The sequence below is a fragment of the Lygodium microphyllum genome, chromosome 18 (genome assembly GCF_053477565.2).
Source record: "Lygodium microphyllum isolate KBCC chromosome 18, Lygodium_microphyllum_v1.1.10, whole genome shotgun sequence".
Taxonomy (NCBI): Eukaryota; Viridiplantae; Streptophyta; class Polypodiopsida; order Schizaeales; family Lygodiaceae; genus Lygodium; species Lygodium microphyllum.
Genome location: NC_141152.1, coordinates 41,861,576 through 41,877,796, shown reverse-complemented (window position 1 = coordinate 41,877,796; position 16,221 = coordinate 41,861,576). Strand labels below are relative to the sequence as shown.

The following is a 16,221-nucleotide window of genomic DNA, read 5'->3' as shown; positions in this document are numbered from 1 at the left end:
AACTATCAAAATATACGACATAGATACATACAACAATGTGTATCAAGCATGTATCCACCATGGACAACACACTACTAGACACAGGTGACCTTTGAACCCCCAATACATTTTAGCCCTCTTCTCATTACATTTTGGATAATCATTAGCACAAAAATTTACATATGGAGGTAATGAAGCACTAATTGCCTTCCTTCCCTTCATATTGAAACATTGTAACACTTTGTCAACATAATCCTTTTGGGAAAGGTAAAGCAATCTCTTTGTTCTATCCCTGATTATGCACATGCTAAGAATACAATTTGCATGTCCCAAACCCTTCATGCCAAAGGTTTCTATTAACCAAAAATAAAAAATGGCAGATGGTCCCAAGGCAAGAGAAACATGGAGGACAAAGGCACACTCAAAAAAATCTGAAGACACAAAGTGTAGGGAAAAGTCTCAAATGTAAAAGGAAGCACAATGTTAAGAACACCCTAATATGTTAGTAGGAAAAGCACTAGGCACATGGCATTTCATTTTGTAAAAGAGTGCCGGGCTCTCTTCCATGCAAGTTGTAAGGAATAAGAGGTGTGGGTTGAGGCCTATGCTAATAGGAAGGAGAAGGAAAGAAAGTAGAGGAGTGGGTAAAGGGCGCATACCAAAAAGGGGATGGCTGACCAAGGAGGGGATATGCATGTATAAAATTCAAGAAATGAATGAAGAAGCTAATTCTTATGTGTGGCCAAACTTGTTCACTTCTTGCTTCTTACTCTTGCTTCCTTCTTGTGCATGAGAGAGGGAGTATGAGAGAGGGAGAGAGCGTGTGTGTAAGAGAGTGAGAGACCGTGGAGAAACTCTTCTTCTCCTCTCTTCATCACCTTCTTCTTCTCTTTTCCCTTCTTACGCACATGGCTATGGAGGTTGAAGCTCAGAGCTTGAATATGGAGCTTGTTCACGGTGCATCTTGAATCATGGAGCTACCAACGGATTCATGGAATGAGGCACACAATTAGATTCAAAGATAAGCTGACTACATTGTGTGTGGGAGAGTGCACGCAGCTATGTGAGAGGTAGCCATAGCTCTCGGCTTGAAACACTTGAAGTAATAAGTGGTCCATGGCTCTTGGCAGCTTGCTCGTGAGAGTAGCGACAATGGATCCCATACTTCTCATGTAGTCACAATGAGAGGTAAAAAAGATGGTAATGGGAATAGGTGTGACAAAGAGAAAGGAAAAGCATAGAATAATGCTAAATCTTCTTATGACTGCAGCAATGTTCCTAACTCTAGTGTTGAGATAAAAGAGATAATGCCTTAGAGTACAACTCAGATAACTACAAAAGCGTAGAATAATGCTAAATTTTCTTATGATTGCACTAATGTTCCTAACTCTAATGTTCTTCTTATGATTGCACTAATGTTCCTAACTCTAATGTTAAGATAGAAGAGAAAATGCCTTAGATTACATATCAAATAACTACAAAAGCGTATAATGATACTAAATTTTCTTATGATTGCAGCAATGTTCCTAACTCTAGTGTTAAGATAGAAGAGATAATGCCTTAGAGTACAACTCAGATAACTACATACTTATTGCTTGCTTTATCACTTGATGCTACTCAGTTGACTGATGCTCCATCTTCTTACTCTGAGTGTTGGCTTCTTGATTTGGGGGCTTCATTTTATGTTACCTCACATCATAATTGGTTTTACAGCTATCATACTATCACAGGTTTAGTTAGATTAGGAGAAGCATTGCATTGGATATTATTAGCATAGGTGATGTCTACTCGACAATTAGATGATGATAAGTGCCATGTCTCTTTTGGTGATTCTACATGGAAGATTACTCATGGTAGTCTTGTATTTGCTTGAGGTACTAAGGTTGATAGCCTTTATCCTTTGCTTGTATCTTGACCTATTGATCATGTTTGGATGTGTTTGACTAATCTTTCTCATATATCTCTTTGGCATCACTGTTTTGGGCACATGTCACTTAAAGGAATGAAAGTATTCACTTGTTTGTAGTATTTATCGCCTCTTAACTACTCTAGTTTTAACTCTTGTGATCATTGTTTATATGGTAGGTAGCATAACTCTTATAAAAAGTGTGGCTCTATGTATGTGGGTGAGCCTTTGGCTCTTGCTCATTCAAATGTTTGTGGTCTCATGCCCTATCCATCATTAGGTGGTGCTAAAAATTTTGTATGCTCATTGATGATTATTTTCATAAAGTTTGGGCCTATCTTATTAAGTAAAAATCAAAGGTGTTAGCTATATTTTAGTACTTTCTTACTATGCTTGAGAACCAATTTGGGTGGCATAGGTTGAAATGCCTATGATCTGACAATGGGAATGAATATGTATCTAAGACATTTGAGTAGTTTTGCAATGAGAGGGGTATTAAGTGTTAGTTGACCAGCCTCTATATCCCACCCTAGAATGTTGTTGCAAAGCACATGAATAAGACTATTCAAGAAAGATTCTACAATACATTTTGTCATCCACACTTATCACAATACTTTTGGGTTGAGGCAGTTACTACTGCCCTTCATTTGATTAATAGATCCCCATGCATTGCTTCAAATGGTCAAGCTACTAAAGAGGTATGGTATGGGATCCCTCATATGCTCATTTGAGAGTCTTTGGATGTGAGACTTTTTGCTGTATTCCCAAAGACAAACGTAATAAGCTGTATCTAAAGTCAATTAAATGCATCTTTTTTGGATATGGTGATGTAGGTGAGATGGGCTATCAAATTTGGGATCCATAGGCTTAGAAGGTTATTTGTAGCTATGATACTATGTTTCATGAGAATAAGATGCATAAGCAACCCTGATGGTAGTGTTATCATTTTGGTGCTATATGTTGATGACATGCTGATTGTTGGGAGTAATCATGATGAGGTGGATGCTCTGAAGACTCAGATCAAGAAGAGATTTGAGATAAAGGACATGCGTATATATCTCATATACTTGATATATGCATTGCACGCAGTTTGCTCTAAAGAACTCCTCTACTTGTCACAAAAGGAGTACAATAGCCCCCTCGACATTGCCAAGTGCCCTCGAGCATTGTTGAAGACCCCCCAGTCCCCAGGAACAGCCAGCGCAAATTGCAGTGCATTCTTAGGGGGCTGGACTGACCTACTCTTGGCATTTCCTTGCTCTTCCTTGAATTCCCGTCACTCTTGGCAACCTTCCCAATCATTGTTGGACTCCCCGACATTAGTGCTTGGCTCTCGGTGATCGATTTGAGTGCTTCCCCCTTTAGCCCTTACTATATACACAATCCCGAGACTGTCAAAATAGGGCAGCACTTGACATTTACTATTTGATGCGTCTTGGCATTGCCTGTTTGATGCCTATTGATGCTCGGTGATGAACGGATGTTATGGGATGCTATGTCTATGCTTTGGCACTGATTTGGAGCAGATTTGGGCACCGTTTGAGCTTCATTTAACAGTAAATATGCTACTAAGTCCATTTACTTGGTGTATGCATTGGTTCTTGGATATGGGGTGCTTACTAGAGGTTTGAATGATCATACTGATGTATTTGGAGATTGTCATATGCTTCTTCTTGGTTCCGGAATGCTTTTGAGCTTGGATTAGGCTCCGTCTTGGTCATCCATCACTGGCATTTGGCTTAAGTTGGCATGCTTTGAACCGGTTTATGCCTATTGTCACTGCTTGATATTTAGGCTTCTTGCATTTATGCTTTTGGTCAAATATGGATGCCACTTGGTTTGCCCATGCTTGACAGTTGCTTGGAGCTTCATCTTTAGATGTATTTGAGCATTTTGGACCTACTAGGCATTACATTTGGTTGTCAGTTACATGCTCTTTGAATACTTTTAGGCTTATGCTTTACGGGCCTAAGATAGCTTGGGATTTATGCTCCGGATGTACCCTACTGGGATTTGGCATGTCTGATGCTATGTATTCGATGTATTAGAGCATTGCTTGCTCTCTTTGCATCTGACTTCACTTCCAGTGGGAGCCTCTTGGTATACTCGGATGTATACATATTCTTATTTACACTTGACCTTGAGCTTGTGGGACAGTTACATGCATTTGCTCTCTTGAGAGCTTTATGTTTGCAGTTAGTTTGTAGTGAGCTGATTTGATACACCTATTGGGGCAGGCACCTATCTCTGTCACAGGTTTGTCAGTTTTGTATGCATCTTGGATGGTTATGCATTGAGCTTCTTGCTCTATGAGTTGTGCTTGTGCTTGGTCTCTTCTCTTACCTCGAGACCAATTACATGTATGACTTCTAGACCTATGAGATGTCTCTTGCCTGATAGGTGATTTGTTTGAGAGTTCTTGGTACCTTCTTGCCCCTTAACACTCACTGTTGGATGTATCGTGCTACCTAGTAGTTGCAGTGACATATGTATCAGTGATTGCTTCATTTTGGGACAGTTTTACATACTGCTGTCAGTTATTACAACAAGCTAAAATCTGCAGATTTTGAGCACTTCTATGAGGGTAATGCTTACTATTTGATTTTATCTTGGTCAAATTTGGTGCTCAGGTGCTTCTCTTGGTGATATCCACTCTTTCAACCAGTTTTAGCAGTGGTTTTAGTGCATTTTTTGCTAATTACAACAACCTGCAATTTTTCCTTTTTGCTTTGATTTGGGACAGTATGGCTGGTCATCTAAAAGACACAACTCTATTTAACATTGCCAAGTTGGATGGTACCAACTATGGGTATTGGAAGTCCCAAATATGGTAGCTTTTGGTGCAGAAGTTGATGATCTATGCAAGTCTACCATTATCTTGTCACTCTCAGAAGAGGTCTATCATAATGTTGTTGAAGATGAGAATCAGAGTGCATGGGATTTACAGGAGAAGATTCAGGAGCTTTATGTGCAGCAGAGTCCTGTGTCACAAATGTATTGGCTGAAGTAGTTAATGGACCTTTTCATGAAGGAGGGGACCTCCCTATTATCTCATTTCAATCAGTTTCGTGCTATCATGAAGAGTCTATTGTCACAAGGTATTGAGTTCAAAGCACCCGTTGTTTCTACTTTGCACCTTTCTTGAATCATGGGATGTCTTTCGTACTGCCATATGCATGAACAAGGTTGATGGGCTAAAAATCAAAGATGTTGAGAGTGCTTTATTGACTGAGAAAATCAACAGGAGAAACAATGATGCTTCCCACTCTTCACATGCATTGATCGTTAGAGGTGGCAGATATGGCAGGCATGATAATGATCATAAGGGTAGGGACTCTCAGAAGTCTAGGCCCAAGTCATGTGGTCGCAGTAAGTCCCGTGGACGAAAGTCTGATCTCACCTGTCATTATTGTGGGAAAGTAGGACATATTAGGCTGCAGTGCCATAAGATGTGCGATGACAAGCGCAAGGAAAAGGAAAAAGAGAAAGTGCATGAAAAGTCTTCTAAGCGCAGTATTGTACCTGCAAAGTCCAATGTGAAGATAGAAGAGGTTAATGTCATGTAGGCCACTGATTCAGATGATGATTACATACTTGCAGCTTCTTCGTGCAATGCCTTATAGGCTTCTGAGATACATTCTATGTATGCGCAGTGCTTTCTCTTGGATTTGAGTGCGTCGTTTTATGTGACACCCTGTAGAGATTGGTTTCATACCTATCGTACCATGTCTGGTTTTGTGCGTCTTGGTGATGACAGGTCTCTTGACATTGTGGGCATTGGAGATGTTAGGCTGTAGTTTCCTTCTGGCAGTTCTTTGGTTTTCCATGATGTACACCATGTACCTGTGTTGACTCACAGCCTTATGTCAGCTGGACAGCTTGATGATGCAAGGTATTTTGTGTCTTTTGGAGACTCTGTATGGAAGATTACTCGTAGCAGACTTGTGCTTGCAAGAGGTGCCAAGTCTGGCAGCCTCTATCCCTTGTATCTGGAGCTACCTTGGATCATGTTTTATTTGTGGGTTCTATCCCTCATGTATCCCTTTGGCATGCTTGTTTGGGGCATATGTTCCTTAAAGGAATGAAAATGCTCCGTGCTTTGCAGTATCTTCCTCTTTTTGACTTTGATTCTTGTGATAATTGTTTGTATGGCAGGTAGACTAGAAATATGCATAAAAAGTCCGATAAGAAACGCATGGGTGAGCCATTGGCTCTTATGCACTCAGATGTATGTGGGCCCATGCCCTGTCAGTCACTTGGTGGGGCAAAGTACTTTGTTACTTTCATAGATGATTACTCACGTAAGGTCTGGGCTTATCCCATAAGAAGAAAATCTGATGTCTTAGACACATTTCAGCGTTGGCTTGCATTGGCAGAGAACCAGTCTTGGAAAAGGCTAAAATGCCTAAGGTCAGATAATGGGGGTATATATCACATGCTTTTGAGCAGTTTTGTGATGAGCGGGGTATTAAGCATCAGTTGACCGCCCCTTACACCCATCCCCAGAATGGTATGGCTGAATGCATGAATAGGACCATTCAGGAAAGGGTCCGTAGCATGCTTAGCCAAGCTAGCTTACCGTAACACTTTTGGGCTGAGGCAGTTACTATTGTAATGCATCTCATTATTAACAGGTCGCCTAGTAGTGGCATTGACTTTCAGGTTGCAGAGGAGGTATGGGTAGGCAAGCCCCCCTCTTATGATCATTTGCGTGTCTTTGGATGTGAGGCGTTCTGCCATGTGCCCAAGGACAAACACGATAAGCTAGATCCTAAAAGTGTCAAATGCATTTTCATTGGCTATGGAGATGTAGGAGAGATGGGTTACCCTCTATAGGATTCGCATGCGCAGAAAGTGATCTGCAACCATGATGTCATCTTTCATGAGGACAAAATGCATATGCAGCCTAAGAAAGGTTGAGGTACGCAGAGTTATCTTTTAGGAGGAGCCACCTGCTCCCGTTCATCCCACTCCACAGCCAGCTAGACAGCGTGCAGCATCACCTGATGCTCATGGTCCAAATGTTAGACATGTTGATGTTAGACAGGATATCAGTTGGGGAATAGAGCCTAGACTAAGGAATTCTACTAGAGATAGACGACATCCTGACCGTTTTGCTCCCTCTATGGATTATGTACTGGTTACAGATGCAAGAGAGCCTCTCACTTATGATGAGGCTATGCACATGGGTGATTGTCACTCTTGGGAGAGGGCTATGCAGTCTTAGCTTGACTCATTGCATAAGAATCAGACTTGGGTTTTATTTTTCTTGCCTCAAGGTAAGAAGGCTTTGCCATACAAGTGGATGTATAAGCTGAAAAGTACCCTTGGACACCCCATGTCGACATTCAAGGCTCGATTAGTTGCTAAGGGCTTTAAGCATGAGCATGGTGTTGACTTTGATGAAGTCTTTTCTCCTCTGGTCAAGATGACCACCCTATGCTTAGTCTTGGCCTTGGTTGCACAACTTGACATGGACTTGTACCAGATGGATGTCAAGACGGATTTTTTACATAGAGACTTGCATGATGAGATTTACATGGAGCAGCCCAAGGGCTTTGCAAACCCTGGCTGAAAACACCGAGTGTGCAAGCTAAAGAAGAGTCTCTATGTCTTGAAGTAGGCACCTAGGGAATGATACCATAAGTTTGATGCATTTATGCAGTCACAGGGCTACAATCGCAGTGGTATGGATCCGTGCTTATACACGAAGAAAGCCCGTGACTGTTTTTTTACTGATTTTGGTACTCTATGTGGATGACATGCTTTTAGCAGGGACAGCTCATGAGGAGCTAGATGCTCTTAAGGCTCAGCTCAAGAAGAGCCTTGAGATGAAAGATCTGGGAGATGCCTCTCATATACTTGGTATGCACATTACACGCGATAGATCTCAGGGACTACTCTATCTGTCACAGAGGAGTGCATTCATAAAGTCCTTGAGCGCTTTCGTATACAAGATGTTAAGTTTATTGGCTGTCCATTACCTTCTCATGTGAAGGTTTCACAAATCTATTGTCCACAGAGACAGATGAGCTGAGATGGCCAAGATTCCCTATGCATTAGTCATGGGCAGTCTTATGTATGCCATGATAGCCACCTGTTTAGATATAGCTTTTGCAGTTGGGGTTGTGGCACGTTATATGGCTATACCTGGCAAGAAACATTGGGATGCTGTGAAGGGTATCATGAGGTACCTGAAGGGCACAACAAATATGTGCCTTTGCTATGGCAGCCAGGATACAGGAGTCGTGGGGTACACTGACTCTAATTATGCAAGACATGTAGATAGTAGGAAGTCGACTTCTGGCTATATGTTCACTTATGTTGGAGGGGCTATCTCTTGGATATCCAGGGCACAAAAGTGTACAGCTCTTTCTACTACAGAGGCCGAGTATATTGCAGCCACAGAGGCTTGCAAGGAGGCTATCTGGTTAGGTGGTTTGATTGCAGACCTCGGTATGATAGATGCTATGCCTACACTGCATTCGAATTCTATGAGTGCAATTCAGTTAGCTAAGAATCCGGTCTTCCATGTGAAGACGAAACATATTGAGGTGAGGTATCACTTCATTCGCGAGGTCGTTGAGGACAGGTCTATTGACCTTGTCAAGATTTCAACTGAGCAGAATCTTGCAGACTTGCTCATGAAGATCCTCACTACTGAGCGCTTTGCCTTCCTCAGGAGATTGATGGGCATTGGATGAGATGACGTCTTTTTCCTCATCCTATTGCACATGTGTACATGTTGTACTGTCTTTTCTTTTTTCTCTCTCACCGGGGCAGATTCACCTTTAAGTGGGAGGCTATTGGGAGTAAAGGCACCTCTGCCTAGCCGCCCGTGTATTACTACACTGATAATACTCGCCACTCCACACTACAGGTGGCAGGCGCCCGTCACATTCACTTATTCTTTATTCTTTTAGTGGCCGTTTGAATAAAGGAAGGTCCTGGCCACACATTGTGGTGGTTGGAGTTCCCACTTTTGAGTCTCTCTCTCTCTTAGCTCTTGCTCTCCATCCACCATAGCTCTCACCGCCAAGCTTATTCCTCCTAGGTTTCACTTCCCTTTCAGTTTCATATGCAGGGTGGTAAGCTATTTGACTGCCCATTACCTTCTCTTGTAAAAGTTAATCACGAAAATTATTTCCAATTAGATGATGAGATGGTTGAGATGGCTAAGATTCAGTATGCATCCATGATGGACAGCTTGATGTATGCCATGATAGCCACTTGACCTGACATAACATTTGCAGTGGGAGTTATGGCTTGTTATATGGTGACATGTGGTAGATGACATTGGGACACTATGAAGGGTATCATGAGATATCTTAAGGGCACTAGAGATATATGCATTTGTTATGGTTGCTAGGATATTGGAGTCGTGGGCTACACAGACTCTGATTATGTAAGATATGCAGATAATAGGAAGTCTACCTCTAGCTATTGCTTCACCTTTGCTAGAGGTGTATGCATAGCCTTGTCTATTACCAAGGCCAAGTAGATTGCAACCACTAAGACTTGCAAGGAGACCCTATGGTGAGGCCATCTTGTGGCAAACCTTTGTATGATTATGACTCCTACGTTGGATTCAGACTCTACCAGTGCCATTTAGTTGGCTAGTAATCTAGTCTTTCTTCATAAAGAAGACCAAGCACATTGAGATCCATTATCACTTCATCAAAAAGATGATTGAGGACAAGCAAATAGTGCATGTCAAGTTCTCAACACAACTGACAAGAATCTTGCAGATTTGCTCACTAAAAGTCTCCTAATGGAACATTATACCTTTCTTAGGAAGATGATAGGTACAAGATGTGATGACATCTATCCCTCATCCTATTGTACTTATATGTACACTTTTTTATCACTTTTTACTTGTTTTCTTTACACTAAAGCACATTGGCATTTAACTAGGATGTTATTGGGGATTAAAAGATCCATGTACCTAGCCCCCTACATTTACTTACACTTACCACCTGCACACCTACACATTGCAAGTGGCAGTTGCCCATCACACTATCATTCTTATTCTTTATTCTTTATATGATAGTAAAATAGGGAAAGGGAGGTCACACATTGTGACTGCTGGAGTTTCTACATTCCAATGCTTAAATCCATATGTGTTCAACTATTGGACCTGCTTTACCAAAGAGTTAGATATGTCAATATTATTACACATACAACTAATGAGGATTTTATAATTATTTTCTTGCTCATTACTTTGAAGAGAAAGAAAATATTAAACTCAAGTGAAATAGAAATAAAATAAACAAGTTATGTTTTTGGCCTTTTTTAAATGTAGAATCCTCTCTAAAGTTTCATACATAGCATACGAGTAAAAAGTTTACTTTTTTTCATATTTTTACAATTTACTATTTAAAGGCTTGCTTGGGAGACACCCGAACCAAGGAGAAAATCCTTGAGCCTATGTGGAACAATGAGGAGAGGTAAATTGGTATTCAAGAAATAAAGATGGGCTTTTTCAAAGGGTCGTTTAATAATGAAAAGGACAAAGGTGAGTCATTGAAAAGTTGATGTGTGTGTGTGTTGAGGAGAGAGAGAGAGAGAGAGAGAGAGAGAGAGAGAGAGAGAGAGAGAGAGAGAGAGAGAGAGAGAGAGAGAGAGAGAGAGAGAGATTATATAAGAAATACAGACTGACTTCTTTTGAAGAGTGATATCACGATGAAAAGGGGAAATGTGAGGCATTGAAAAGTTATTCATGAGACACACACACACACACACACTCTCTCTCTCTCTCTCTCTCTCTCTCTCTCTCTCTCTCTCTCAAAGAGAGATATTTCTTTTATAATTAAAGATATGAGATGAAATAATATTCTAATGGTCGAACATGTGCAAGCAATGTGTGCATACTCTAAAAACACCCTTAAATACACATATACTATAAAAAGAGATGAATTTTTAAAGATAAAGTAATATTTTTAAATGATTGAATATGTAGTAATGTGTGCATATATGCATACATGCCCATATACATGTAAACATATGAGAGAAAAAATAGAGAGAGAGAGAGAGGAGGAGGAGGAGGAGGAGGAGAGCAAAAAATAAAAGAGAGACAAGAGAGAAGAAAAGAGAGGGACAAGAAAAACGATGAGCTTACGGGACTTTAACGCACAATAAAAACATTGGTTGAGGTAATGTTCATTGCACCACATGATTGTTCGACCTTCAGGTGGTGGATAAGAGCACTATTTAAAAATCACTACTTCAATCTCCACAAGTTTTGAACAATTATCCTTGATCAAACGCTCTTAGCTTGACATGTTAACCATGCAACCACTAGCGAGCTTGTGTTGTGAGCGTGCGTTTGGAGATTATATTTACATTTAAACAAGAAAGAATCTTACTACTATATTATTCTAGCTATAGGTTCGAAAAGCCTCGAACCTCCAGAGGGCTTCCCGAACCTACCCCCTTTTCCAAACCTCTTTTCTTTAATAAAAACCCCATTCCCTCCTCTCTTTCTCACATGTAATATCTCATTTTCTCTTCCTCTTCCCTTTTTTCATTAAAGCCTCCTTTCCTCACCTCCCTTTTTAAAATTAAAACCCCCTTCCCTTTTGAATTAAATTCCTCCCCCTCCCCCCCTCTCTCTTATGTGTAGGGCCTAGGTTTTCTCTCTCTCTCTCTCTCTCTCTCTCTCTCTCTCTCTCTCTCTCTCCTTTAATTAAATCAAACTTCTTTTTAAATCAAAAGTTTCTCTCTCCCTCTCTCTCTCTTAGATTAAACTTTTTTTAATTAAACATTTTAAAAGTTTTTTTTAATTTAAAATTTTTTGAACATAGTTTTTCACACACTTTGAGAAGGAGATAGAATAAGAGAGAGAGAGAGAGAGAGAGAGAGAGAGAGAGAGAGAGAGAGAGAGAGAGAGAAGAAGAAGAAGAAGAAGAAGAAGAAGAAGAAGAAGGATAAAAAGAAGAAGACGAAGAGAGAAGGGGGAGAAAGAGGAAAGAGAATAGTCTTTTTTTAATTAAATATTTTTCTTCTTCCCCTCCCCCCTCTCTCTCATGCGTAGGCCCTAGGTTTTCTCTCTCTCTCTCTCTCTCTCTCTCAGATTAAACTTTTTAATGTAAACTTTTTGTTTAATTAAAATAAGAGAGAGAGAGAGAGAGAGAGAGAGAGAGAGAGAGAGAGAGAGAGAGAATTATACAAAGCAAAAAAGAAAGAAGAGGAGAGGGAGGAAACAGAGAGAAAGAGAATTATAGAGAGAAAATATAAAATTTAAGAGAGAGAGAGAGGAAAAGAAAAAAGGAAAAAAGAGGAGAGAGGGGGGACAGAGACATAGAGAAAAAATGAGAGAGAGAAAATAAGAAGAAGAAGAGAGAGAATTTGAACACAAAGAGAATTATAGAGAGAGGAAAGATAAAATTTAAAAAAAAGAAAAGAAAAAAATTCAAAGAAAAAAGAAAAAAGAAAAAAGAGGAGAGAGAAGGAAAGGAGAGGAGGGGGGAGAGAGAGAGAGAGAAGAAGAAGAATAAGATGAAGAGAGAGGAAAAGAGGAAGACAGATAGGAAAAAAGAAAAAAGAGAAAAGTCTTTTTAAATTTTAAATATTTTTTTTGAGAGAGAGGAAGGGAGAGAGGAGAGAGGGGGGAAGAGAGAAAGAGAATATAAAATTTAAAAGAGATAAGAAGAGAAGAAAAATATAAAATTTAAAAGAGAGAGAGGGATAGAACAAAAAAAGGAAAATTAGGAGAAAGGGGAGAAGAAGAAAAGGGGACGGAGAGAGAGAGAGAGAGAGAGAGAGAGAGAGAGAGAGAGAGAGAGAAGAGAGAGAATATAAACATAAAGAGATAATTATATATAAGGAAAACATAAAATTTACAAACTTTAAGAGAGATTGAGGGGAGGGGAAAAAGGTGAAAGAAGAAGAAGAAGAAGAGAGAGAGAACATGTAAAGAGAATTATAGAGAGAGAAAATATAAAATTTAAAAAGAGAGAGAATAAAAAATAGAGGAGAAAGAGAGAAGGAAAAGAGAGGAGAGAGAGAGAGAGAAGAAAAGTGCAAAGAGAAGAAAAGGAGAGAGAGAAAAGAAAATTTTTAAAAAGAGAACGAAGAGAGAGAGAGAAGAAGAAAAAAAAAGAAAAAAAGGGAGAGAGAAGGAAAAGAGAGGAGAGAGGGGGGAGAATAAAAGGAGAGAGAGAGAGAGAAGAAAAGCGGGGAGAGAAAAAAAGGAGAGAGAGAAAACCAGGAGAGGAAAAAAAATAAACTAAAATAGAAGGCAAAGAAAGAGAGAGAGAGAGAGAGAGAGAGAGATTTAGACAGGGAATTTGGAGGGGGGGAGAAAGAGAGAGAGAAAGAGCGAAAGAGAGAAAAAAGAGGAGAGAAAAAGATGAGAAATGGATTGTTGAGCGAAGTTACTTCGCTTGCTGCTTTTTATAGAATGTCCATCCAGCCCCCCAATCTGAACCGACCCTAAATCACACACGCACATAGATACATGGTTGGCTTCTTTGTAACTCAAACCACCCATGAACCTTCTTGCCACATGGAACATATATTAAGATGGGAAGTCATTGAAAGAACACATGCAAAGCGCTGGAAGAATGAAGGTGCGAAACTCCTAGTAATTTTTTATAGCACATAAAAAAGAAAATCGGGCAGGCCCTTGTGATTCCTTGTGATTTCTATCACCTTGTGTTTGCTGTGACATGTGAGTATGATACGTCGGTAAGCTGGATGGGTCCCCATTTCTTTGTGTAGTAAAGATTGATACAAGATAGTGATTGATTAGAGAAGGACAGGTCTGTTCGAGACACGGGAATGGGGATTGAAATTTGACAAAGACAGGTTGGTGGGGAACAGCACACTCAGTACCAGATGGGAAGCTTTAATGGCCGCTGCAGGGGCGATTTAATGAAGGCTGGAGATGGCAGAACAAGGTGAGATGCAGGCTCTTGCTGTAAGAAGAAGAAGAAGAAGTAGTAGTAGTAGCAGCAGCAGTAGTAGTAGTAGTAGTAAGTAGAGAAGAACGAAGAGGGTTATACATGTAGACAGCTTCTTGCTTAGCAGAAGAAGAAGAAGAAGAAGAAGAAGACGGAGAAGAAGAAGGTGATGATGATGCTGTCCCAATGGCATCATGATCATCACTATCAGGAACATCCATATCAGCATCGTCATAGGCAGTATCATCATTTTGTGACGGCATCCTTATGGTTAATCCTGATTCTGGCATGTGATCATGCTGTCGTGCGCGCGCAGCTGTCGCCGGCACAGCAGGCCTGCCTGGGGCCTGTTGAGAGCCTGCTGGTGTGCTTGCCTTACTCCCAGGGCAAGGCCCCCCTGCCCAGCCGAGCATGCTGCACCAATGTGGCCAATGTCTACAACACCCAGAAGAAGTGCCTCTGCGAGCTCGCCGCCGCCAGCTTCAGCAACACACCCGGTCTCCCGCAGTACAACCAGACCCTTGCCCTCGGCCTCCCCTACGTGTGTAACGTCCCGGCCGATCCCAGCAAGTGCCCTGGTAAATCACTTTGTCCAGCTTCGGAGTCCTTACACACCCATAACCCTCTGCTAAACCTGAATTGTCTCATAAGCCAGGCTTATAATATTATCCACCCATGTTGGTATTTCTCAGAAGCATTCAGTAGTACGTAGAATGCTGTTGAGTACTATGTAGAATGCTGTCTTCAAGGTTTTTTTCAGAAGCTTTTAGTATTAAGTAGGAAATTTTCATGGATTGTCACAGCCTCCTAGTATTAAGTAGAAGCTTTTTCTCCTAGTATTAAGTAGAAGCTTTTTCTGTGCTTTCAAGTTTTTTCTGAGAAGCTTTTAGTATCAGGTAGATGCTTTCTCTAGGTGTTTTCAAGTGATTTCTCTAGGTAGATGCTTTTAGTATCACGTAGAAGTTTTAATTTCTCTAGGTGCTTTTAGTATCTGAGTGGAAACCAAACGATCTGAGAGCTTTGAAGTTAACAAAAGGCAATAACTGTCTGTTGCCTGCCATACATGCAGGTGACCTGGGCATCCCTCCTTCGTCTCCAGAGGCAAAGATGTTTGACGATGCGCCAGGATCATCCAAGTTGCCCTCATCTTCTCCAAATTCAAAAGGTGGGCTGGCGCAAGTAGTCATTAAGTATGGTATTGCAGGGAATTCAACTGGTTTTCTTGGTTATACGATATACACACCCCAGCCCAGCATGCTGTGCAGCTGAGTGCAAGTGTCTGTCTGATGCCCAGTCCGTCAACCCCATGCAATGCCTGGTTTTGGTGGTTTTGTAGTTGATGAGGATTTTTCCTTTCTAATTCTCCAGTAATCTTTCCTTTTCCCATTCATTAGTAAGGGTTTCTATATTGGGGTTTTGAGGTGTGGTTTTATGTGTGGGATGTGGCAGGCACGCCGGCCTCAGCCTCTGTAACAACAACTGCTAAAGGACCAAAGACAACAGGTAACAGCGGCAGCGGCAGCAGCGGGTCCTCTTCTAATTCTAAGGAGGCCATGAAAGCTGCTCCACTATTGCTCTCCCTATCTGCATCCCTCCTCTTCAGACTCATCGTGTAGCTGCCCACAGCACCATAGCCATCACTGTTACTGAAGGCCCCATGGGGCCTAGATGAATTTATTTGTCTTTAGCTTGCTTGTCCAGGTTTAGTCAGATGCTCTAATTTTCCAGGGGTTCTTTTGCAAGTCTTGTGGAGACAGTCTGATATATGTCTGCCTTATCAAGGCTTACGCTGTGGCCACCATGAATGGCTATTATGATTGAGGTGCCTAAGCTACTGGAAAATGGAACAACGGCTAGCATATTATTCATCAGGTCCTTTCTAGTTCTTCCAAAGGATTGTTGTAGTTTTGCCACCAGGTTTTTATAATAATATAGAGGGATTGTACGTGTTGCCTTTCATGTCATTCCTTTGCTCTCTCATGTTCTCTTGGAAAAGATATGAGACACATAAAGTACTCCCATCTTTCTGCTCTCCCTTTTCTTTCTTTTTTTGGGACAGTGTTTTACTATTTCTTACCAGAGGCACATGCACGCCAAAGCCCTTTTTTAAAAGCTCTTGGGCCTCACTTTATGCCTTTTCACAAAGAGTGTACCTAGAGTAGTTTTTGGCATCCACCTATGTGGGTTGAAAGGGCTCTTCTACCTTGTTTTTCCCTTTGTAGTGTCAAATATCACGAGTCTTGCTTGGGAGGCACCACACACCTAGCGAGGTGTAGTTGGGGGTAGGGGCCCGGGGGTTGTTGGGCACCACCCCAAGCCGTTAGGTGCCCCACACCATATCTAGCTAGGTATTTGGCTCCTTTGTTAAGGCCATGATGTTGTCTTCTTAAGTCACAATGTAGAAAAAGTGGGAATTTGTTTTTATTTCTTGTG

The 16,221-nt window shown here is 41.0% G+C and overlaps 1 protein-coding gene across 1 annotated transcript; it reads left to right on the top strand.

Moving 5' to 3' along the window:
- The first annotated feature begins 13,674 nt into the window (after positions 1 to 13,674).
- On the top strand, positions 13,675 to 15,745 carry LOC148020793 (non-specific lipid transfer protein GPI-anchored 13-like). The gene is made up of 3 exons (XM_087698603.1): positions 13,675 to 14,366; positions 14,858 to 14,953; positions 15,238 to 15,745. Exons 1-3 carry the CDS (start codon positions 13,958 to 13,960, stop codon positions 15,402 to 15,404), a joined length of 672 nt encoding a protein of 223 aa, XP_087554729.1. The 5' UTR covers positions 13,675 to 13,957; the 3' UTR covers positions 15,405 to 15,745.
- The last annotated feature ends 476 nt before the right edge of the window (positions 15,746 to 16,221 follow it).

What these genes read in the sequence shown, in the direction of transcription:
- LOC148020793 (XM_087698603.1), top strand. Translation starts at nt 13,958, where the DNA reads ATGATGATGCTGTCCCAATGGCATCATGATCATCACTATCAGGAACAT. An exon ending in CGATCCCAGCAAGTGCCCTG is followed by an intron (nt 14,367 to 14,857) that starts GTAAATCACTTT and finishes CCATACATGCAG; the next exon opens with GTGACCTGGGCATCCCTCCT. An exon ending in ATCTTCTCCAAATTCAAAAG is followed by an intron (nt 14,954 to 15,237) that starts GTGGGCTGGCGC and finishes GGGATGTGGCAG; the next exon opens with GCACGCCGGCCTCAGCCTCT.